General features: G+C 40.0%; 1 protein-coding gene across 2 annotated transcripts in view; it reads right to left on the reverse strand.

Moving 5' to 3' along the window:
• The window catches only part of MOB1B (MOB kinase activator 1B), a 68730-nt gene extending 42869 nt beyond the window's left edge, over positions 1 to 25861 (reverse strand). Inside the window, exon 1 of one of the 2 annotated variants that reach the window (XM_070263721.1) lies at positions 25730 to 25861. Coding sequence is in view for 1 of the 2 variants with exons in the window: in XM_005608727.4 (XP_005608784.1) it covers positions 22392 to 22405 (14 nt within the window). In the remaining variant the exon portion in view is untranslated. Of the gene's footprint in view, positions 1 to 22391; positions 22759 to 25729 lie in introns of those variants that run through there. The other variant, XM_005608727.4, reaches the window with a different exon arrangement.
• Between the last annotated feature and the right edge of the window lie 410 nt (positions 25862 to 26271).

A 26271-nucleotide genomic window follows, 5' to 3' on the forward strand; every position in this document is an offset into this window, starting at 1 on the left:
AAAGAGTGATGGTTGAAGACTGTGGGCTGAAAATACACATTAGCTTCTACTCTCTACTCAAAGTGATGATAAAGTGATTTGTGTGTGTGTGTGTGTTTGTGAGGAAGACTGTCCCTGAGCTAACAGCTGTGCCAATCTTCCTCTACTTTATGTGGGATGCCGCCACAGCATGGCCTGATGAGCAGCAGGTCTACACCCAGGATCCGAACTTGTGAACTCCGGACTACCAGAAGCGGAGGCACACGAACTTAACCACTACACCACCAGGCTAGCCCTGATAAAGTGAAATTTTTAAAAATCATAATCCCATAAAGACAAAGAGAATAAAAGAGGAAACAACAAAATTTTGGAAATTAGAAAGTAGATGAATAAATAACTGAATTAACATACCTAGGGAAACCTAATCCTAAACTTAGAAGCAACCCAATTTACACCATAGATCCCACAAAAGGTTCAGGAATTAGTAGAAGTAGGATACCCTGGAAATGGGAGAGAAGATGTAACAAGACTTTCACAGTCTGTTTAGGAAGGAGTTACACACCTAGACCCCCTCTGCAATCACACACAGTGGGCTTCTGTACTACTCCCATCCTGAGAAAAGACTAGTCACTGAAGGCTTATTCTATGAAGAGAGCAAGAGTGTCTGGCTTGGAGGATAAGGGCACAGTAGCAGGCAGATGTACCATACTTAACACTGGGAGATTGGATGAGTTTGAAAAATCAGTGCTGAGACTCCTAGCCTTTTCCCCCCACCAGGATCCCAAAAACTCTGCAGCCAGGATGATAATCTCCAAACAAAGACCAGAAATGCTTTTTCTGGCAAATCTGACCGTAGCACGTATAAAGACCTAGAAAGATATTTATACGAGCAGTTCTTCAAGGAAATAGCCTAGCCATATCACCCTTCAGCAAAGCCCATGGTTGACATGCCCTCCACACACATGCACAAAGAGATTCCAATTGGCTTTTTAGTTGTCCTACTTGTAAATAAAAGCAGAAAGCAAAAGAATTACCAGAAGCCTTTAACATGAAAGAAGACACCAAAACAGACAGAAAAAAACAACTTGGAGGATAAACAATGAAGAATAAAAATGACCCCCCAAAAAAACTATTACCATCTTCAGTGACAGGAAAAAAATATTGCTTCATGAAATGAGAACAAGACACTACATAAAAAAGAGAAACTAAACAGGACTCCTGAAATTTTTAAAAAATGGTGGCAGAAATGACATGCTTACTAAAAAGAATAGAAAAGAAAAATGAAGTAATTTCTCAGAACACAAAGCAAAAAGAACAGAGATGGAAAAGAAGAAAAAGAAAATCAACAACCAGTCCAGAAGGTGCAATATTCAAGTAATATGAATTTCAGAAAGAAATAACAGAAAAACAAGGAAATATTTTATCAAGAAGATACTTTATCAAGGAAATAAATCAGGAAATTTTCCCAGAATTGAAAATGTCTTTTTAGACTGAGAGACCACCAACTCAGTGAATGAAAAAAGACCCACACCAAAAGATGCCATTATGAAATTTCAGAACAACACATACAAAGAGAAGACTCTACAATTATCCAGAGGAAAAAAAGTTTCATACAAAGAATTAGGAATCACAAAGGCATTGGGAATTCTCAACAATAACTGGAGCTTAGACTCCACATAAATTAAAATTAAAATTCTGCGGGAAAATTATTTAAATCTAGAACTCTAAACTGATATATTAACAATCAAGTTTGAAGGCAGAATATATTTCTACATACATAAGGTCTCAAAATATTTACATTCCACTTAGTGTTTCTAGGGAGCTTTTAGAGAATCTGCCCCATCAAAATGAGGGAGTAAACCAGGAGAGGCCATGAGATCAAAGAAACAGGAAATCCAACCCAAGAGCCATGCAAGGGGAGTCCTCAGAATGAAGGTGAAGGGAGATTCCCAAAATAACAGCTCTGCAGCAAGACTAGATAAAGTCAACCAGTACAGACGGGAGCAGGTCAGAAAGCTCCAAAGGACACTTATTCAAGAAGATAAAGTGAAAGAATGTGAATGTATTTGAAGGTCAACTGGGGGAGTGTCTCGGGATAAAAGAGCAATAAGTACATAGAAAATAAAACAAAACATTTCCAGAGACAGCATAAAGTTGTTCAGGAAAGGAAAAATAAAATTATAGTATATACTTGGCTCAAGTGTCAACAGTGTTTATATAACATTAATCATAGTGAGAAGCTAATAGGACAGGAAGTATGTAAATATGTGGTATGGAGCGGGGATGATAGCCTCTTCTTCCATAATAAGAATCCAATAGTTCATGAAAAAATCATTAAGTAACAGTATACACAAGTTAAAGATAAGAAATTCAAAATCAAAAGAATCAGGTTAAAGAGCTCAACCGGCTATATCTGGAGGCAGGAAAAGAGGGGTTGTTTTTATGACAAGCCTTATAGAACTATTTGACTCTAAATTAAATCATGTACATGGATAAAACCAACAAAAATAAAAACTAAATTTTAACAAGTTTGAAAGCTTATCAAAACAGGGCAATAAAATGGATTATTTATAGAAATGTTAACAAACTGCTCTATCTTTAAAATCTAAGCATACTGTGCAATATACTTATGACCCAGCATATTCACAGCACACCACAGATATGTAAGCCAAAATCACCTATATACACGGAGACTTCTCGTCCTAGTGGTTTATTAGCCGGTGGCTGCTACTGCCATCATCCTTAGCTCTATTACCAAAATTGTTTCAAAAACATTCATTCACCTTAGAAACTTTGCCAGATTCAATTTGATATACCAATGGCCCCTGAGGAAACCAAAGGCTATCAATTAAATTCATATCAAGTTGAAATTTGTAAAAGCAGCACGCAGCACAGAATAGTGGGAAAACGCAGACTGCTGCCTGGAGTCCCCATGGCCCTGGAATCACACCACGCCTCCACTACTTAGTGAGAGACTTTGACTTAGTTACTTACCCTCTCTGGAGCCTTATTTGCCTCGTCTATAAAATGGAGAAAGCATCATGCTGCAGACTTGTTTCAAGGATTAGAACTAGAAAGTAAAATACTAATGCAATGCCTGGCACAAAGATCAAAAAAAGCCATCTACTGCTATTACATAACTCAGGCATTACCTACTTCATAGGGAATAGTAGAAACCTTCTACAGTTGGGTATCATGGCTGGAATCCCTGATTAACTTTGTACTAGTTATGTGACTTTAGCTAAGCTACTTAATCATTCTGATTGCAAAAAACAGAAATCATATTTCCTACCACGTAGGACAGTTCTGAAAATTAAGTGATATGTATAGAAATATAGAACATGACTTGGTACATAGTCAGTGTTCAATAACTGATATTATTTTTGTACTGAAGGCCCATCTACAGACATAAGCTGAGTTATATTTACATATTGTACATTTTTAATAAGAAACTATAAAATGAGCAGAAAATCATGCAATGTCAAAAATACAACTAAAATAATAAGACACTTGGAATTCTTGGTATAATTAAGATTAGTCTCATTAGAATTTGTTTTCACAACTAACAAAGTGTAGCCTTGGAAAACCACAAGATGCCAGAGTCTCAACTGGTTCATCTAAAAATAAGAGGTTGGGCTAGAATCTTTTACAATTCCAAAAAAAATCACTAAATGTAAACATTTACCCAGAGATTTGATCTCATTCTTACCAATTCCACAGTCAGCATAAATTTTCTCTAACACCATCAGTAAGAAAGACTGCATGTCATCAAATATAAACCTGTTCTTTTACAAATGAGAAAAAGAGGCACAGAAGTATAATGATTTTACTCAACTCAAATAAGTTCTGTACTACCACCACCTAAATTCTAAGTCCCATCTCTCTGAGCCCAACTTAGGGGTCCACAAAGGTTCTAGACATACTCTTTTAGAGGACAACTGTAGATCAAAATAATTCCTCTTCTATAGAGGAATTGAGACAAAATATTTCTTTTATTCAAGATTGTTTCATTCCCCCTTTCTGTTCGGAAGCAAGGGTTTCCATCTTTCAGATCACCAATGGTTTAAGCATGAGCTTTTGGTACCCAAGCACAGGGCAATCACGATTCCTCTAAATGAAGGCTAACAAGAATGGCTCATGATTATCAGTGTGATGTCAGGAAAGCCCCTGTGAAAATACACAGATGCAGTCAAACCTGTGAACACAAGGCAGAGAAAGGGTTGTATAAAACTCGAAGAAAATTAGAAAAAACAAAAAAAAGCCCTTTTAATTCTACTACAGTCAACTGCAAAAAGTGATAGTTCACATTATCTGGGATTCAGCAATGCTCCCTAGTACCTGGAATGGGCTTCAATTGTGGCGAGGTAAACTAAGAAAGGGTAACAAACGAGTGAAACCCAGCAAAGAAGGGAAAAAAGGAAAAAATGCATAAAACTAAACGCAAAAATCCTCCCCTCTTCTCCCCAGTTTCTTTTTGAACTAAGTGAAATGTAAGTATCATAACTGCCATAAAAAAAGAAACAAATTCACTAAGGCTAGCAGGGTTTCTCACATACATAATTATGCAAAGTATTTACTGATAAAGTGATAAAGAATGTTCTGAGTTGTCAGGACATATAACTTACTCATGCTTACAACAGTTTGGCCTGAAAATGCTCAAAAACAATAAGCATATCATAAAGGCATATTTTTCAGACTCACTAGCAATTGAACACTACTATACACTTTACTATTTACATACTTTGGGGAAAAAACTCTTCACCTTGAAATAATCCAGCAAGAAAAATCCTGGCAGAGCTTTCTATCAGACTCCATGAGAAAAGCAATACATAAATGCGTTAAGAGTAATAGGTGTGGGGCCGGCCCCGTGGCCGAGTGGTTAAGTTCGCACGCTCCGCTGAGGTGGCCCAGGGTTTTGCTGGTTTGGATCCTGGGCACGGACACGGCACCGCTCGTCAGGCCAAGCTGAGGCAGCGTCCCACATGCCACAACTAGGACCTGCAACTAGGATATACAGCTTTGTACCAGGGGGGATTTGGGGAGATAAAGCAGAAAAGAAAAGAAAAAAAAAAGATTGGCAACAGTTGTTAGCTTGGATGCCAATCTTTAACATAAAAAAAAGAGTAATAGGTGAAAAAAGCAGCTTTAAATCCACCTCCAGAATCTGTAGGTCATTTTTACAGCTCCAAGTATGCCCTCTGCCTCCCAAACATGTTTATTACTTGCATTAAATTATCAGTTTATTGTCTGCATTAAAATATCAGAAAGATAACTAAGAAACAAGACATCCCATTGGAGTTAAATATCCCATTTTGTAAAATTCCCCATTACAGACTATAATCCATGCTGATCTTGGAAAAAATATTTTCCTAGTAAGCTATTAACACTTTGAAACTTAATTCTGTAACTGTAAAACATATTTATTAGCCAAGAATTTAATTGTATTCTACCATTACTGTTCACATGACTTAATTTTAAAATTTCATTTATTAACAAAGATCTCTATTCTAAGTATTAACATAAAAGACATTATTTTTCCCCTTTTAAAATAAGACAGGAAAAAGGTTGATGGCAATGGAAGCAAGCATCCTAACTATGCCATTAGAAATAAAAGGGACAGAAATTCTTCAGAAGAATCCTTACTACTAATTTATTTGGCATTAATATCAAGAGCCCAACAAGTCAAGGAGCTTTCATGACTGTTACCCTTAGTGGTGCAATGGTGGTTGGGGATGCAGGGAAGTGGGCATTCTCATTCAATGCTGTTGAACACAATTTACAGTGACAGGTAGGAAACGTGCCTGGCATAAGCCAATCCTTGAAAGATGGGAAAGACGATAAGGTCTCTACAAAACTGGGCACTAAAGACCCAATAAATAGGTGTCCCAAACCTTTCTGAACCCAGTGGCCATCTATTTACATTTCCCCAGAAGTCTTTAGAAGGGGAAAATTAGAGCAGAATAAAGGAATCACTCATACCTCCACCTACAACTGTGAAAATACTTGAAAGTGTCATTGAGTTGTTAAAAAAAATTTTTTTGTTACTGAGTATGTAATTCTAAGACACTATGCTAGGTGGTAGAGATTAAAAATAGTTTTTGAAACTGCTGCATCTTCAAAGAGGTCACACATTCTGATGAGGAAGAAAGGCGTGAAAACTGACAGGTACAATTATCTTTTTGATAAAGGCTATAATAAGGACTATGAAGGACACTGAAATGGTATCTAATAAATTGAGAAGGGAGCACAGGTCAAGGAAAAAAGAGTTGGTTCCTGAACTAAAGAAATGAGGGTGGAGAGAAGAAAGGCAGTCCAGCCAGAATAACAGGAACAGCATTCACAAAGGCAGGCAGACATGGGTGACACACATGTTGAAAGAAATGCAAATAAAATGGCTGAGCTCTGTGGGGGAGGGCGTGGCAGGAGGGCACAGATGAGGATGGAGTGGTAAGCAAACACCATATCATGAAGGCTGTCTGTGACTTGGGATTTTCCAACCAATTCCAACCCATTCCAATCGCTACCTGAAAAGCCCAAATGAACTGCAGGAAGAAGTGGGCCAAAGGATTCCGGCCACTTCCTTTCCCTATTAAAAAACATAATGGTGGGAGCTGTCCTCAAGGCCAAGTGGTTAAGTTGGTGCACTCCGCTTCAGCGGCCCAGGGTTTTGCTGGTTTGAATCCTGGGCACGGACATGACACCACTCATCAAGCCATGCTGAGGTGGTGTCCCACATGCCACAACTAGAAGGACCCACAACTAAAATATGCAACTATGTACTGGGGGGATTTGGGGAGGAAAAAAAAAAGATTGGCAACAGTTGTTAGCTCAGGTGCCAATCTTTAAAAAAAAGAAAAAAATACAATGCTAGAGTAGAGCAGCAGTGCCAAAAATCAAGCGGAGCAGGCCCCCAATCCATCCAATAAAAACGGCCTCTGCCTAAATAGATAGGCACACATCCACAAAATTCCTGCTGTTTTGAATACATGAACATCCTACATCCTAGACACATCTTGCAACTTTTATAAATGCCAAATGCAACTATTTCACACCTACACCCAAAGAAGTTTGTATACTCAATGCAACATCAATAATCTTTAACCTTCATTAGCCAGTAGACTTAAAACTAATGAGCTAAAAATAGAGGTGTAATTTGAATAGACATTTTTCCAAAGAAGATATACAGAATGGCCAATAGGCATATGAAAAGATGCTCAACATCACTAATCATCAGGGAAATGTAAATGAAAACTACACTTAGATATCATCTTATGCCCATTAGAATGGCTATAATCACCAAGACAAAAAACAACAAATGTTGTAGAGGTTGCAGAGATAAGGGAACCCTCATCCTCTGCTGGTGGGAATGCAAACTAGTGCAGCCACTGTGGAAAACAGTATGGAGATTTCTCAAAATATTAAAAATAGAAATACCATATGACCCAGCTATCCCACTACTGGGTATTTATCCAAAGAACTTGAAATCAACAATACAAAGAAACTTATGCACCCCTATGTTCACTGCAGCATTTTTCACAATAGCCAAGATGTGGAAGCAACCCAAGTGCACATCAACGGATGACTGGATAAAGAAGATGTGGTACACATGTACAATGGAATACTACTCAGCCATAAAAAAGACAAAATTGTCCCATTTGCAACCACATGGATAGAGCTTCAGGGCATTATCCTAAGCGAAAAAAGCCAGACAGAGAAACACAAGCACTGTGTGATTTCACTCATATGTGGAATATAAACAAACTTATGGACAAAGAGAACAATTTAGTGGTTACCAGGGGGAAGGGGGCGGGAGTGTGGGCACAAGGGTTCAAGGGGCACACTTACACTGTGTCTGACTAACATTAATGTACAACTGAAATTTCACAATGTTATAAGCTATTATGACCACAATAAAATTAAAAAAATAGCCGTGTAACATACTGGTCTCCAATGCTAGGCTTCTTGAGGAGGAGATCATATCTTGTTTATTTCTTTTTTTTTTTTAAGATTTTATTTTTTCCTTTTTCTCCCCAAAGCCCCCTGGTACATAGTTGTATATTCTTCATTGTGGGTCCTTCTAGTTGTGGCATGTGGGACACTGCCTCAGCATGGTTTGATGAGCAGTGCCATGTCCGCGCCCAGGATTCGAACCAACGAAACACTGGGCCGCCTGCAGCGGAGCGCACTAACTTAACCACTCGGCCACGGGGCCAGCCCCCTCTTGTTTATTTCTGAACCACTACCTTTCTCCTCCCACCACCAGCACCTAACATTGTGCTTTACACACAGGAGATGTCCAATAAATATTTATTGTATTATGCAATAATATCATGCATTTGTAAGATAGCTAAACAAAATTTGTAGTGTGGAAAGAGTTTATATACTGAGCTTGGGAATTTCACAAGCAAGGATAGTAACACTGTTTGTACAGGACTCAGGTTTATGAAACCTTCCATATACATTCTCTCATTCCATTCTCACATTTACCCAATGGAATAGGCACTCCTTTCCCCCTCGTAGACAGAGGAAACAGAGGCTAAGAAATTAAGTGATATGCACAAAGTCACACAGCTAGTGACAGACCAAAGACTCTGAAACCCAGATCTCCTCACTCATAGACCACTGTTCTTTCCATGTCAACCTTCGGTCAATCAAAAAAATATATATACATTGAGGACATATTTGCCAAGCAATGTACTCACTGGGAAATAAAATAGTGAACAAACCCTACATAACTTTCAGTCCAGAAGGGGAAAAAAGACCTTAAATAATAATTATAATTACAAGCGTACAAAGACAACCAGGGAACCTAACTTCCCTGGGGGCTGTTGAAGAAAAAAAATATTCACTGACACTTGTCAAAGATGGTAAGGCAGACTTTATTCAACAATGAGATAGGTATAGGGACTACCGCAATGGGATTTTTACAGTGCGGGGAGACCGGCTGGGTTTGACTCCAAACACAACATGGGCAAGCAGGAATTCATAGGCAAGGAGCAGGGCACGGGGGTGAGTGGATGGAAAATGACTCAGAGGAAACATCAGGGGTAAGGGAGGTTCTGGCTAAAATGCCCTAACAGGATGCTTGCTGAAGACAGACCAAGGGGGTCAGACATCATCTGGGGGATGGTGAAGGATGAGGAAGCTGATCAGATATTAAGGGTGGGAGGTCTGGTTAAACTGACTTAGCAGAGTTCTTGCTAAAACTAGACTTTACAAGGAAGTGCACAGATGGGGCCAGAAGAAGGTTCAAGAGCCTGACAAAAGTTTGGTAAAGCAAAGAATCATTGTCAGGGCCTCACAGAGTCTCTCAAGGATACAAGTAGTGTTATATTGAATCCCAAGGATTTCTCTTCTTTACCTTATTTTGAATTAACTCAAAATACAGGCATCCATCCACTGACTACTGAAAAAAGCTGCTCAAACTTGAAGGTGCTTTTCACCGAGAGATCTTTAAAATGCATTATAATTCAAGGATTAGAGCCTGAAATCTTGTTTTTTTCCTTTTTTCTTTTTTTTTTTTAAAGACTGGCACCCAAGCTAACATCTGTTGCCAACATTTTTTTTCCTTCTTCTCCCCAAAGCCCCCCAGTACACAGTTGTATATTCTAGTTGTAGGTCATTCTGGCTCTGCTATGTAGGACACTGCCTCAGCATGGTTCGATGAGTGGTGCTAGGTCCGAGCCCAGGATCTGAACCTGGGAAACCCTGGGCCACCAAAGTAGAACACGTGAACCTAACCACTGGGCCACAGGGCCGGCCCCCGAAATCTTGTATTTCTAACGCACTCCTAGGTGATGCTCCTAGCTGAAGCTCCACACTTGAAAAGTCTAAAAGCAGACTTCTCAAGAGTTAGAGTTATATACAGACATTGATATCCTCAGTTCTGGGGGTGGCCTTCTGTCACGAGAGGGCCAAGAGCAGCCTTTCTTCCCAATGGTGCTATACAAAATGTTGAATGATGGGGCTGGCAGAGTGGCACAGCGGCACAGCAGTTAACTGTGCATGTTCCACTTCAGTGCCCCAGGGTTTGCCGGTTCGGATCCCAGGTGCAGACATGGCACTGCTTGGCAAGCCATGCTGTGGCAGGCGTCCCACATAGAAAGCAGAGGAAGATGGGCACGGATGTTAGCTCAGGGCCAGTCTTCCTCAGTAAAAAGAGGAGGATTGGCAGCAGTTAGCTCAGGGCTAATCCTCCTCAAAAGAAAAAAAGTTGAATGGCAAAAAAAGTAAAAATATCTCTAGAACCCATAGTTATCGCTAGACAATACAATCACAACATCTTACGAATATGTTTCCACTTGAACAAAAGCCAAAACCAATACAGCTCGATGGAGGCACATTTTGGTTCCCAAATGTCTAGCCACTTAGGACTGTACTTTTTGGTATCCTTTAGCTTTAACTTGAAAAAAAAAATTTTTATTGTGCTTCTTGATAACTTGCCATTTCCCAAATTAAAAATTAACAAGGGTGACAAAGGACTGATTAAAGGGGTGAATGGTCTGACTGATAAGACCCCTTGGGGAGTTCTTAACAATAGGTTGGAGACACAAGCATCAGTCCTCAAAGCAATGCTGTGCTTGGGTTGAGACACTTCAGTTTTGACAAATCAGCTCATTGTTCACTGCCTCAAAAGTGCAATTTCTAAGAGTTGAAAATACGAGAGCCACAAATAAATAAAATCGGAAACGAAAGAGGAGAGATTACAACGGACACCTCAGAAATACAAAAGATAATAAGAGAATACTATGAAAAGCTATACACCAACAAATTGGATAATCTAGAAGAAATGGATAAATTCTTAGAAACATACAACCTTCCAAAACTGGACCAAGAAGATGTAGAAAATTTGAATAGACAGATCACCAGTAAGGAGATCGAAACAGCAATCAAAAACCTCCCAAAAAATAAAAGTCCAGGACCAGATGGCTTCCCTGGTGTATTCTACCAAATATTCAAAGAAGACTTAATACCTATCCTTCTCAAACTCTTCCAAAAAATTGAAGAGGAGGGGAGGCTTCCTAACTCCTTCTACGAAGCAAACATTATCCTGATTCCAAAACCAGACAAGGACAACACAAAAAAAGAAAATTACAGGCCAATATCACTGATGAACATCGATGCAAAAATCCTCAACAAAATACTAGCAAATAGAATACAACAATACATTAAAAAGATCATACATCGTGACCAAGTGGGTTTCATTCCGGGGATGCAGGGATGGTTCAACATCTGCAAATCTATCAAAGTGATACACCACATTAACAAAATGAAGAATAAAAATCACATGATCATCTCAATAGATGCAGAGAAAGCATTTGACAAGATACAGCATCCATTTATGATAAAAACTCTAAATAAATTGGGTATAGAAGGAAAATACCTCAACATAATAAAGGCCATATATGACAAACCCACAGCAAATATCATTCTCAATGGAGAAAAACTGAAAGCTATCCCTCTAAGAACAGGAACCAGACACGGATGCCCACTGTCACCACTCTTATGTAACATAGTATTGGAAGTCCTAGCTAGAGAAATCAGGCAAGAAAAAGAAATAAAAGGGATCCACATTGGAAAAGAAGAAGTGAAACTGTCACTCTTTGCAGATGACATGATTTTATATCTAGAAAACCCTAAAGAGTCCACTAAAAAACTTTTAGAAATAATAAAGGAATACAGTCAAGTTGCAGGATACAAAATCAATGTACAAAAATCCGTTGCGTTTCTATACACTAACAATGAAGTAGCACAAAGAGAAATTAAGAATACAATCCCATTTACAATTGCAACAAAAAGAATAAAATACCTAGGAATAAACTTAACGAAAGAGGTGAAAGATCTGTACACCGAAAACTATAAAACGTTGAAAGAAATCGAAGACGACACAAAGAAATGGAAAGATATTCCGTGCTCTTGGATTGGAAGAATTAACATTGTTAAAATGTCCATACTTCCTAAAGCAATCTATAGATTCAACGCAATCCTTATCAAAGTTCTAACAACATTTTTTACAGAAATAGAACAAAGAATCCTAAAATTTATCTGGAACAACAAAAGACCCCGAATAGCCAAAGGATTCCTGAGAAAAAAAGAACAAAGCTGGAGGTATCACACTCCCCGATTTCAAATTATACTACAAAGCCATAGTAACCAAAACAGCATGGTACTGGCACAAAAACAGACACACAGATCAATGGAACAAAATTGAGAGCCCAGAAGTAAACCCACACGTTTATGGACAGCTAATATTCGACAAGGGAGCCAAGAGTATTTGATGGAGAAAGGAGAGTCTCTTCAATAAATGGTGTTGGGAAAACTGAACAGCCACATGCAAAAGAATGAAAGTAGACCATTCCCTTACACCATGCACAAAAATCAACTCAAAATGGATTAAAGACTTGAATGTAAGACCCAAAACCATCAGACTTCTAGAAGAAAACACAGGCAGTACGCTCTATGACATTGGTCTGAGCAGCATATTTTCAAGCACCATGTCTGACCAAGCAAGGGAAACAAAAGAAAAAATGAACAAATGGGACTACATCAAACTAAAAAGTTTCTGCACAGCAAAGGAAACCATCAACAAAACGAAAAGACAACCTAACAATTGGGAGAAGATATTTGCAAACAACATATCAGATAAGGGGTTAATATCCAAAATATACAAAGAACTCATACAGCTCAACAACAAAAAAACCAACAATCCAATTAGAAAATGGGCAAAAGATCTGAACAGAGATTTCTCCAAAGAACATATACAAATGGCCAACAGGCATATGAAAAGATGCTCAACATCATTAGCTATCAGGAAAATGCAAATCAAAACTACAATGAGGTATCACCTCACTCAGGTCAGAATGGCTATAATTAACAAGACAGGAAACGACAAATGTTGGAGAGGGTGTGGAGAGAAGGGAACCCTTGTTCACTGCTGGTGGCAGCGCAAACTGGTGCAGCCACTATGGAAAGCAGTTTGGAGTATCCTCAGAAAATTAAGGATAGATCTACCATATGATCCAGCTATTCCACTGCTGGGTATTTATCCAAAGAACTTGAAAACACAAAGGCATAAAGATACTTGCACCCCTATGTTCATTGCGGCATTATACACAATAGCCAAGACTTGGAAGCAACCTAGGTGCCCATCAAGGGACGAATGGATAAAGAAGAAATGGTATTCATACACGATGGACTACTACTCAGCCATAAGAAATGATGAAATCTGGCCATTTGTGACAACATGGATGGACCTTGAGGGTATTATGCTGAGTGAAATAAGTCAGAGGGAGAAAGTCAAATACCATATGATCTCACTCATAAGTAGAAGATAAAAACGACAAAAAAAAAAATCACACATAGCATTGGAGATTGGACTGGTGGTTACCATTGGGGGAGGGGCGAGGGCAAAAGGGGTGATTAGGGTCACATGTGAGGGGATGCACTATAATCAGTGTTCGGGTGGTGAACATGATGTAATGTATCCAGAATTTGAAATATGATGTACATCCGGAAAAAAAAAATTAAGAAAAAAAACTAAAAAAAATAAATAAAAGGATAAAGGAAAGCAGAAAAAAAAAAAAAGAAAAGAAAAGAAGAGAGCCAAATGAATATTTGGCAGGGTGTGGAGAAGGGTGAGAGAGAATGGAACCAGGCATACGAGAGTAAAAACTATAACCACACAAAGTCTTTAAACAAAGAGCTATTTCAGTAGTTAAATCTAATGCTACGGGGCACTAGCAAACAAATGGATTCTCTAAAGAGCAGGAAGGTCACACTGCTGCTCACCTACCTGGAACATGATCTGGGCACCGAGAAACCAGAAAAGTTGCGGTAGAAGAACTTTACCCCTATTGCTTCTGCTTAATTATTCTATGCTTACACTGAAATAATAAGAATGTATTTAAGTTATACCATTATCTATTTCTACAAAGAAACACACAAAAAATATTCCTTCTAATATCCAATACTATAACTACTGAACTATTCTCATCAAATTTCAATTTGAAAACAACAAAAGGACTCGGACAGAAAGATAAAACACAGCAGCAGTGAAAGAAAATTCAACCTTTCCAATACAAATAATAAAAACAATAGGCTACTTGGCTTCGAGGTACTTAGACTATTACCCAAATAATGTTTGTTTACCTTCAAACTCCTCCTTTTAAGTTCTAACCTCAGAAAATCAAAGTACTACTGACACATATGATAATAAACCTACAGAAATTGGCTATGATTTAAGTAATGAGAAATGATAAATATGTTTATAAAAAATAATAACAGCTACTAGCAATCATCACATTGTCGAGACCTTGATAATGAACTAGATGTCACTGCTGTACGTAACTACAATTTATTGCACTAAGGCTTTCACATTCAGTATCTAATCCTCCCACCAGTCTGAGGTCCTAAATGCAGGATTCACAGGAAAAAAATTAGATTACCGGCACACTCACACCATACAAGAGGGGCCTCAGTCTGCTTTCCTCCTTAATACGGCTGAAGCAGGGGCCCACACATGCTCAGGAGAGCAGTAAAAGTGACTAGACGATAGCGTGGGTGCGAGCCACAAGCAGCGTGGCCAGGTAGGGTTAGGAGAATGGCTATATACAGGAGGCTGAGCAAATAAGTATACTGAGGATAATGGGAGCCAGGTTTCTCAATGACAAAGAAGGAAGTGAAAAATACGTAAAGGGAAAAGGCTAGAACGAACCCAGTGCTACTGGCTTGGAATTGCAGGTAGGGGTATGAACTCATTCAATTTACATAGATAGATACAGAAAAATGCATGGATGTAAATATGTGCGGGCATGTGTTTCCTAGCACTGTCCAATGAGAGGGCCTGGGAGCAGCAACACATCCGTAGTAAACAGCACACCTATCACCTAGATCCTGGTTTCCAAATACTATTTTCTACTGAACAGAACCAACGCCCTAAGAGAAATGGTCAGTTCCAGGGCTGGGGCAGAGAAAGCGTAAGACAAACCTGGAACATCTGGTTGTGCCAGAAATTAAAGGAGTGCTCAGAGAAAGGCAGGAACAAGTCAAGGGACACAGAAGCCAGCCTGAACAGGGCTCCCACCAGCCAAAACTGAGACAATCTGAGCACCAAAATAAATAACAGTAGTTACAGACAACTCATTAAACAAAGTAGGAATCCATGTGCCCAAACTGATATAAAAAAATAAACAAATAAATAGAAAGAGTAAGTTCCTCCTTACAGTAAAAATGTCAATAAATGTAAAAGCAATGAAAGAATTAGAACATTGGCAACAATCACAGTAGTAATTTAGACAAAAGATATCAATGGACACTAAAACTAGTGGGTAAAAATAGAATGCAGAACGGGATAGTTCCATGGTCTCAAAATACCTCCCCACAAAATATTAATTACAAAGAGAAAAAAAAGATATAATAACTTTATACTGGAGAATCTTTGTAGACACTTTATAATCAAAGGATCACCTCCAATAATGGGCAAACATACATATGTGCACCTGATAAGGTACTGTAAGAAAAACATGCATCACTTCCGTGATATTTCCGCCCCAAATGCAGAACCAGGCCTAACCAGAAGGAAACATCAGACAAACTCAAACTGAGGGATATCTACAAAATGACAAGCCTGTAATCCTCAAAAATGCAAAGGTCCTGAAAGTCATGGAAAAACTGAGGAAACATTTCAGTTTGAAGAAGGCTTCGAACACAAAACTGGGTGTTAATACATGACTCATGTCTGGATCCTTCTGTTAAGGATGACATTACTGGAGCCACTGATGAAACTAAATGGGGTCTCTTGGGTCGGCCCACTGCCGCAGCGGTTAAGCATGCATGTTCCACTTCGGTGGCCAGGGGTTCACCGGTCGGATCCCGGGTGCAGACATGGCACCGCTTGGCACACCATGCTGTGGTAGGCGTCCCACGTATGAAGTGGAGGAAGATGGGCACGGATGTTAAATCAGGGCCAGTCTTGCTCGGGAAAAAAGAGGATTGGCAGCAGTTAGCTCAGGGCTAATCTTCCTCAAAAAAAACCTAAATGGGGTCTCTGGATAAGGAATATGTAGGAGTTCTTTGTGCTATTCTTTACAACTTTTCTAAAAATTTGAACATGTTTCAAAATAAATTTTTTTTTTAAAGATTGGCACCTGAGCTAACATCTGTTGCCATCATCTGTTTTTTTTCTTTCTTCTTCTCCCCAAAGCCCCCCAGTACATAGTTGTATACTCTAGCTGTAGGCCCTTTGGGTTCTGCTATGTAGGACGCTGCCTCAGCATGGCCTGATGAGCAGTACTAGGTCTGCGCCCAGGATCAAACCAGCAAAACCCTGGGCCACCAAAGTGGAGCATGCACACTTAACCACTCGGCCATGGGGTCAGCCACCAAAATAAAATTTAAAAATCACTTCTGCAAATGAACAGGTTTCATAGCTACACTTACAATTTAATTAAACAAGATGTAAAAAATGGTCTTAAGTTAGCTGACACAAAACAAAAACTGAAGTTGTACACTCAAAACTAATATAACGTTATATGTCAATTCTATCTCGATTTAAAAAATGGAAGTGTGGAAAGAAAAGGAGAGTTAAAAAAAAGTTTTCTATAGGAGTTAATTTAACATTCCTAACAGGTACATTTTTTCACAGTTTCCAAGAAGTAATACATAGCTACTTTGCCTCAGTACCTCCTAATCAAATTCACAACTGAAGAGTAGTAGTACTATCTGTGCTTTCACGTATCAGAAACTAAAAAGGTACAAAAACTCTGCAACTACGTTGAGGAGGAAAAAGCCAATAATGGTAAAATAAGCACATGGTAATTATTTTGCACTGAATAATGTAAAATAAAAGCAACCCTCTATCAGATGGGCAAGTAAACTAAGACCACCGAGCATCTGCAATTCTCAAAACTACAGTTCTGAAAAGACGACCATATTTACTTTCAAGCCCTCGCCCCTAGAAAAGCATAACTTTAAATCAGGTTGTCATATAACAAAACTGTTAAGGTAATTATTTGGTCAAAAGCCATTCGAAATGATGTTGCAGAATTATATTAATTGACACAAAAAATTCACAAGTGAAAAACTTGATCTACGTAGAGATCCAGTTGTATATTTTTAAATATATACAAACAAAAATGAGACAGAAAAGATTAGGAAGTTATCTCACAAAATATAAATAACAGTTCTCTCTGAAGGTATGATGAGTGATTTTTATTTTCTTATATTTTGTGATTTCCCCATGTGCATTATTTTTACACCAAAAATGGAAGTCAAAAATAATATTAAAGTATTATTCAGAGATTTCTATTTTCTCTTCTACCATTATATTGTTGGTGACCCTTAGAAAAAAGTCGCAGCAGTATGAGATATTAACACCTGATAACACAAGACCTCTTAAAAACAAGGCCTATCTGAATACCACATTTTAACGTAATTTTACTAATTATAGATAAGGCAGTATGAGCCAGGATTTCTGAATCTAGACTGCCAGGATTCAAACCCTAGCTACACCGCTGACTGGCTACATGATTTCAAGCAAATTATTTAACCTCTTTTTGCCAGTTTCTTTACCTGTAAAATAGGGCTCCTGCTAGTTACTGAACTGAGTTAATTATTTAATTAATTAAAGCAGTTAATGCCTGGCACATCATAACCACTTAGCAAGCTTTTTTTTTTTTTGGTGAGGAAGATTGTTGCTCAGCCAATATCTGTGCCAATCTTCCTTCCTCTATTTTATGTGAGATGCCACCACAGCATGGCTTAACAAGTGGTGCTCAGTCCTCTCCTGGCATCTGAACTTATGAACCCTGGGCTGCTAAAGCAGAGCACATGAACTTAACCAGGACGCCACCACTGGGCTAGCCCCTCAGCAAGCTATTTTTAGTATCACTTTTTTTCATTTTTTAAAGATTGGCACCTGAGCTAACATCTGTTGCCAATCTTCTTTTTTTCTTCTTCTTCTCCCCAAAGCCCCCCAGTGCATAGTTGTATATTCTAGTTGTAGGTCCTTCTGGCTCTGCTATGTGGGATACCACCTCAGCGTGACTTGATGAGCAGTGCTGGGTCTGCAGCAAGGATCCAAACTGGTGAAACCCTGGGCCACCAAAGTGGACCACAAGAAGTTAACAACTTGGCCACAGGGCCAGCCCTCTTTTTATTTTTATTATTATTATCATTAACTTCTTTTACAGGTGAGGGTGCTGAAGCACTAAAATCAGTTAAATCATTTGTCTGAATACAAAGATGCTGGGATGGGGGTAGGTGAGAGGAAGGAGAGAAAGGAGAGGTAGGAGAGAGAGAGAGATACGTATCAACACAGCTAAAACCCTGGGTCTCCTTTCCTAAATTGTTATTCTTTTGAGAAGACAATTGGAAGGTATCTAGCATAATGCTCAATAAATATTTCCTTCCTTTGTTCCTTCCTTTCCCAACTTCTTTGATTCTTCCTCTACAGAAATAGATCTGATTATAGTCATTCACTTCCTTAAACCACCTTTCCTATGGACTTCCATTTTATTTTTTTTTTAAAGCTTTTTTTTTTTTGAGGAAGATTAGCCCTGAGCTAACATCTGCTGCCAATCCTCCTCTTTTGGCTGAGGAAGACTAGCCCTGGGCTAACATCCATGCCCATCCTCCTCTACTTCATATGTGGGATGCCTACCCCAGCATGGCTTGCCAAGCAGTGCGATGTCTGCAACTGGGATCCAAACCAGCAAACCCTGAGCCGGTGAAGTGGAACGTGCGCACTTAACCACTGTGCCACCGGGCCAACCCAGAGACTTCCATTTTAAAGTTAACTACATTTGTTTTAACTTTGTTCCAACCAATTAGCCTTATATTAGGAAATTACACATTAGTCTTTTCCAAGTCAAAGCCTTCTGTAGAATTCCATCAGTCAGAAGAGACTTGCAATTTAAAAATGCTAGAAACAGAGAGAACACTCAATACACTTTTAGAGTGATTAAGAACTCACTCTGATCCTAAATTTCCCTGAATTTTATATGCATAAAATGTCAAGAGAGGGGCTGGTCTGGTGGCATAGTGATTAAGTTCACCCACTCTGCTTCGGCAGCCAGGAGCTCATGGCTTCAGATCCTAGGCAGGGACCTACACACCGCTCATTAAGCCACACTATGGTAGCGTCCCACATATAAAATAGAGGAAAACTGGCACACACACTGGCTCAGCAACAATCTTCCTCAAACAAAAACAGGAAAGATTGGCAACAGATGTTAGCTCAGGGGCAATCTTCCTTATGAAAAAAAGAAAGTCAAGAGAGGAAAAATCCTAAATTAAGAGACCTGTGTTCCAATTCTACCCACGCCAACAGCTAGGCCAGTAACCTAAAGCTAGTGATTCTGCCACTTTAACAAAAAGAGGCGAGTAAGCTATGTTACCAATAGATCCATCTAGCTCCAAAATTCTACAATTTCTTGGACAAACCTGAAAACGGACAATTCACAGGCAATTTCATCCTCCATGTTTCCTCTGACGCTTTTAGAGTACTCTTGTTACATCTTTTATTAAATAGCCTTCAATTCTTTTATGAAACCTTCCTCCAGCCCAAAGAGAACAAGCTGCTCCATATTCTTTAGACTCCCATGATTGTATTGCATCTATTACAGATGACTATTTATAAACTGTCTATCTCTGGCATCCCACATCTTGCACAATGCCTAGCACACAGCAGGTGCTGAGGATGTGTTTAAAGATTTGAGTCTACAAAGTTAAATTAGGTTCCTGAGAAGTTTCCGTATGCACCATCTGGGAGCTCAGCTTAAACTGAAGATATACAGAGGCCAGTCTGCAGCACAACCAAAGCTTACTCCCAGTCAGATCCACACACGCAGTGCAAATTTATTCTGAGCACTTGTACAAAAGCTACACAGAGGTATCACTGCTCCAGACTATCAGGGCACCCTCTGGGGATTACCTAATCTACGCCACTTCCCTATCCAAAAATCTCTTTACCCTGCTCTACTTGGTTCCATGGCACTTACAACCTCCTGCCATAATATATAATTTACTGATGTTCAGCGTTTATTCTCAGTTAACACAACATAAGCTCCACTAATGCAGGAATTTTTGTCTGTTTTGTTCATAAATTATACTCAATGCTTACATCAGTGCCTAGCACAATGAATAGTTTTTTTAAATCAATAATGCTTTCCTTCTATCTTAAAGCCCTCAAAAGTTATGAGTCATCAGCTTTATATCCCTATCTCACATTGCCCTTATTTCCTCAACTCCGTCCACTTACAGTAGCCTTACAAGTAAACCTCCAAGAAGTGGAGGAAAATAGTTGTAATCAACTCCTAAACTGCAACTCTTATTTTCTCTGCTCCACCTGTTGGTACAGAAATAATACTCAAATAACCAAATTAGTAACCAAATAGTCCAAATACACCAAAGAGTCAAATACACCAAATAACAAACTGATGAAATAACCAAAACTTTGTTCTTTCACTTCTGATAATAACTATTTCTACCTATAAGGTCTTCACTTCAGATTTTAAACTACTGGTGGGCAAAAACCAAAACCAAGAATGCTGGACTCCCTTTTTTGGATTGTCAAGCACATGGGCTAAATATTTTGAGACTATATTAACTGTTATGTGATCTAACTGGAACATTGTGCTCCAAATAGTATATACCCTCTAACGTGCTACACACATTAGTTATGGCAAGATTTTTCTTATGTAGCTAATACGCTTCGTAATACGCTAATAAGAACTTATCCACTGCATTTCTACAACTATTAAATATGCAGCCACGTAAAAACAGGATACTATTGTATTTGTTTTCAAAAATACCACCAAAACCTTCTCCACCTCCTAATTTCATCCAAATATGGTTCTTTCCTGCTTCAACCAATTCAACTATGTTTCAAGAGACAAGCCCATCAGCATCAGTCATGAACATCATCTACATTGCTATTTCAAAGACAGCTTTTAAATTCTTCAAGAACTCAAACATCAGCAATGTAAAATACACTCAAGATGAGAAGATTCAAGCTGAGATGCAAGGATATGTTGATTCAAACTAAAATGGGAAACAAAGACATTTCCCGAAGTCATCCAGTCCTCTCATCTCGCACCACCTATCTGACAAACTCAGACTCAACCTGTGGGATGAGCCTAAGAAAGAGGTTTCACAAGCTCCAACGTGTTAAGCAGATTGACACAAGCCAGGCCCCCTGTACAAATCAGAAATATTAGCAAGTCTGCCTGCCAGTTAGCCTTCTGCGACCATTCAGTTTTGCTTAAACATCCTAAAAAGGATTAATATTCCATATATGAACAAGTGAAAATAAGGGTTAATTAAATTCTCAGCAGTCGCGTGCCAACCTGATAACTAAAAATTATAGGAGGTGGGAAAAGAAGAGAATCGGAACAGAAAATAATCTTTAAATGCTATTTTCTTCACAGCAGTAAAGGAGTGTATCGGGTGAATTTCAATCTTCGAGTTTTTATTGGCTTGCTAACCACAGATTAAACAGGTGAATCACAACGAAGCCTTCAAAGGAGGAATTCCCCGGGGTGTCAGGTCCTGTTTTCAGAGAACCTGAGGCTTGTCTGCTCTCTCCATACCCCCATCTAGCCAACCCACTTTCTGACCTTCCCCCCAAACTCGTCTGCAATAAACGATAAGTGAAATAATGACCAGCACTAAATGTGACGTTAAGTTGGCATTTACAAATGATTTGCAAAACAACTCCCAGTGGACCTAATCAGCCCAGGGCACACTACCCTGACTCTATTTGGTGGCAGTCTAAAAAGATAAAGCCTTTACTCTTCAGGGGAGCACGCTGGGAGGAAGGGCGTCTCGGGGAAGCAAGGAGCTGCTCCACACCCCAAGACCCAGGCTGTCACCGGGGGATCCTAACCCGCAAGCAGCCTAGTTAAGTGTGTTACATGCACAGGACTTGTCACCCCAACTTCCCACTCCTAAAACCTAAGGAGGAAGTTAAAAAGGTCCCGGGATGACGGGGGAAAGTACGACGCTCTATCTTCTGTGTTTGGGACCCAGAAAAAAGCACTGGGCAGGCGAGACCGGCGGCCGGGCACGCGTCGGACACGGGTCTGGCGGGAGAGTGGGCGGCATCTATGTAGAGCGTGCAAACCAGCAAACCCCAGAGAAGAGCGAAGGGAAAGGCTGGGGTGATGGAGAACTGCGGACGCAGACGCGGGTGTGTCCAGACTTGGGGCCGGGGGAAGGAGCCTCCTTGGGAGCTGGAGGATTCCACGCGTGCTCGAAGCGGGCCTGGGAGGCGGCGGGCGGCGCGAGCGCTCGGGGCCGGTTCCCGGAGACCGGCTCGGAGGGAAGGCCCGGCCGGGGCAGCGCGGGCCAAGGCGGGCGGGGGCCGCGGCCCAGGTCGCTTGAACAAAGCCGGCGCGCGGGGCCTGGGTACTCACAATAAGAAGCTCATGTCGGCCGCGGCGTGGGCTGCGGGCTCGGCGTCACGAGGCCTCGGGGGCGGCGGCGGCTGCGGCGGCCAGGGAAGAGGACAGGAGAGAGGAAGAGGAGGAGAGGAGGAGGGGAGCGCCGGCTGGTCGGCGGCCGCAACTTGCTGGGCTTTGCTAGTTCCAGTGGCAGGCAGAGGGGGCGGAAGTGGGAAGCGCTCGGCTTGAATCAGTCAATGGGAGGGGAAGGAAAGGGAGGCGGGGAAAGGGCCGTTCGCTCGCTCCCGGGAGAACAGCCGCCGCGGCCGCAGCGCAGCTCCCCCACCCCCTCCTCACCCCCAGCCCCCCGCCGCCCCCATCCGCGAGCTCTCGCGAGAGCGGCGCGCGCCCACCCCGCCCCTCCGGCTGCCGCCCAGGGTGCCTTTAGTTCTGGACAACTTTACACCTCCGGACCACGCCCCGCGGATGCGTTGGGGACGCCGGGCCAGTCGGAGCCTGTCCACTCGGCTGGGGGTCGTGACACAGCGCTCCGAGATGCTTAACTGGGTTTCAGCGGCCAGGAAGGAAGTGGGCTTCAACTCTGGAATGCCAGAGTTCTGCAGTGAGGGATGGACTTGCCACCAGAGTTCTGCCCACTGCGAGTGCCCGGCAAAGGATGATGAAAGGTTATGGAGTCCGTCTGCTAGTATATGAAAACAGCAGGGAGTTTCATCTGGTTGGAATGGTTTGGGTGTGGTTCCGCCAGAAAAGAGGAAAGAGTCTAAATGTGTTTTTAACGTCCTTGTCGTTTTATGCACATATTTTAAAACCCTGAACTAAGAGATGATCAGGGTCCATCACTGTCTGAACAGGCAAGCTAGGCTGTCAGCAGCTGGGAAAACTGCTGTGGTGACTTATTGAATGAATGTGGAGCATTCTTAAATAGATTATAAAGCCTTGCCTTGGGCCCTTTAACTATGTGAAATGCAAGTCCCTCGATAAGAGAGACTGAATCCTATCTAGCTTCTAGAATGCTTTGTGAATCAGAGTGCCCAATGGTTTTAATGGACTTGGGCGCCATAAATGCTTAATTTAAGCGTTGCCGCTGATGACCAGCCTGCCACAGCATCATCAATTTGGGTACCCCTTTATTTTACAAAAGAGATGTCAATCTTCTTTACTCAAAACACCCATCAAATCCACAAGTACTTTTAAAAGAATCTGAACTAAACTTAAATTATACGCAGCTATTAACCCACCTTGGGGTAATAGACTTGAAGGAGGTGCCAATATGAAATGTATTCCATTGACTTTATGCACTGTCAGTTTGACATGGTAAATCAAACCATTTTTAAAAACAGAAGAAAATATTGGAATCTTGATGCTGTCTCAGGAACAGCGGAGGTCACTGAAATAACTTGAGAAGATTTAAAGGCTCAAAAGATGCAGGAAAGGAGGAAAAAGCAAGGTTTATCTTAATATAATGAAACTAATGGATTTATGACATAAAAGTCCTGTGTTCCAGATCTTGATATGATACTAATTTACTACATAATTCCTTCAAGGTCTTCTGAAAGTAAGATTTGATTTACCAGATTAGGAAATCATGTTTGGGAAGAGTAAATCAGTTAATCTTTTAGAACAACAGTTCCACTTCCTTTAAAATGAGGGCCTTGGATTATTACATGATCTCTAAGATATCTTGCAGTTCTAAAATTCTGTCTTGCCATGGCATCCTTCAAATGACTGACAGTTCCCATCTGCTCCCTGACTTAGCAGGCTAGTTTATGTAGCCTTGTTTTTGGTCTAACACAATTTAGATGAATCCTATGACCATGAATTAGGACAATGACTGGCAAAGGAGAGAATCTGAAAAAGTACTTGCCAGGTTCTTCTTTAGCATACCACTAAGGTGAATTGCCTGAAATTAATGGCTGATAAAACTTAAATATATTGATCCTAAAAATGAGAGAAGTATTGTGTTAATAATACAGAATGTGATTCCAGGGGTTAGACATTTAAATCAAACAACGTCTGTCACTTAAAATTATCCAGCACTTCAAAAACGTTGGAAAATTTAGAATCAAAGAGAGAGTATATTTAAATAGACATTTCTGATTCCAATTTCTCCTTCACCAGTCCATGTTTCATACCACTGTCTTCCTAAAATCTCCATTTCAAGAAGTTACTCTCCTGATCAAAATCTTATTTTGTTTATAAGTCTTTGTTTGTGAAGCAAGATTATTAAAATTTGTATTCTATCTACCAATTTTTCAAAGAATTGGAATTATAACGTGAATAGAATATATAAACAAACAAGATAATTATAAATTGTGGTAAGATATGAAATAGTATAGTGTAATAGAGGGTAATGGTGAAGGAAGAGGATCTAACTTAGAGTGAGTGGTTAAGAAAGGCTCTCTAAGGACGTGAAATTTTTGTTGAGAGCTGAAGCAAGAGAAGGAGCCAGCCTTGCAAAGAGCTAGGGGATGAGCATTTTCTGGTAGAGGGAATAACAAGTACAAATGCTCCAAGATAAGAAAGATAAAGAGTTCTTAGAACTGATGGGTTATGGCCTGGGCAGAGTGAGCAAGAAGAGTAGCATCTAGATAAGGCTGGACATGGAGACAGGGAAGACTGAGGCTCACAGGCTTAGGCAAGACATTTGGATTTTATTCTAAGAACATCGAGAAGTCAGCAGAGAAGTAAAACAATAGGAGAATTAGATAAAATAATCTGAATAATACTTTGTTTTTTTTAATTTGGAAAATTTCACACATATGCCTAGGGGAAGAAATTAGTATAATGAATCTATCACCCATCTTCAACAATTACCAGCTCATGATCCCTGATTAACATTTTACAACAATCTCTCTCCCACGTTGTGGAGAACGGACTAGAGGGGGCCAACATGCCAGAAGACTATTATAATAGTACAGTTTTTTTCCTCAACAATTGTGAGTTGGTTTAGGGTAGTGTCATTAATAATCTCAAGGTAAAACCAACAGCTCTTGGTGACTGAATGGTTGCGGGGGCTGGGGTAAAGAAGGAGTGAAAGATTACTCCTATTCTTTTGGCTTTCTCAACTGGTGGATGGTGCTGCCATTTATTGAAATAGAAAAGTTATGAGTCACAATTTGGAGGTGAGACTAAAAATTCCATTTTAGATATGTTAACTTTGAGATGTCTTTTAGACATCAAAGTAGCCCTGTCAGGCAGGGTTTTGACTGCCGTGCAAAGCCTGGGGAGAGATCTGAACTGGAGGTAAGAATGCGGGAGTCTTCAGTAAGTAAATAGTATTCAAAGCCATAAGGTGGGCTTCCAAATAGGATTTTATATGCCAGATAAGAATAGACTTAGCCAAGTGTTACCTTTAAGCGTCTGTGTTTCTTCTTTCTTTACTTCTCTTCCCAGATATCTCAGTTTTCTGATCACCATTCACCTCCTCTCCCTCAGTTGTATTTTTATTCTCCTTTTCCCTGAAGGTGAGGGTTTCTACAACCTTAAAGAAAATGATTCATTGTAACTTTTTCTGTGATAAATTAATCATTTCATGTGTTAATTAATGTGTTACCCTCCCCAGATAAAATAACACTATTTAAAGCCAAGTTTCCAAACAGTAGATGAGGGGAAATTTCTCCTTATAAAGTATTTCAGTTTAAAAAAAAATGAAGTAGGAATGATTGAATTGTTAAAATATCACCATTTTTGCAACCCCTAATGGATTAGTGGATCTAGGCACTGATCATCAATGGCTGTGAGTATCACAAGAGAGACAACCACCCTTTATGTGCATCCTGATGGAAGAACATAGCACCTGTGAAGAATTCTTGCCAACAAAAGAGAACCTGAATCCAGTCAAGCCTTTGAATCGAATTTATCAAATTACAGGAAATACAGGGAACAAAAGAAT

This window comes from Equus caballus, chromosome 3, assembly GCF_041296265.1.
Source record: "Equus caballus isolate H_3958 breed thoroughbred chromosome 3, TB-T2T, whole genome shotgun sequence".
NCBI classification, from domain to species: domain Eukaryota; kingdom Metazoa; phylum Chordata; class Mammalia; order Perissodactyla; family Equidae; genus Equus; species Equus caballus.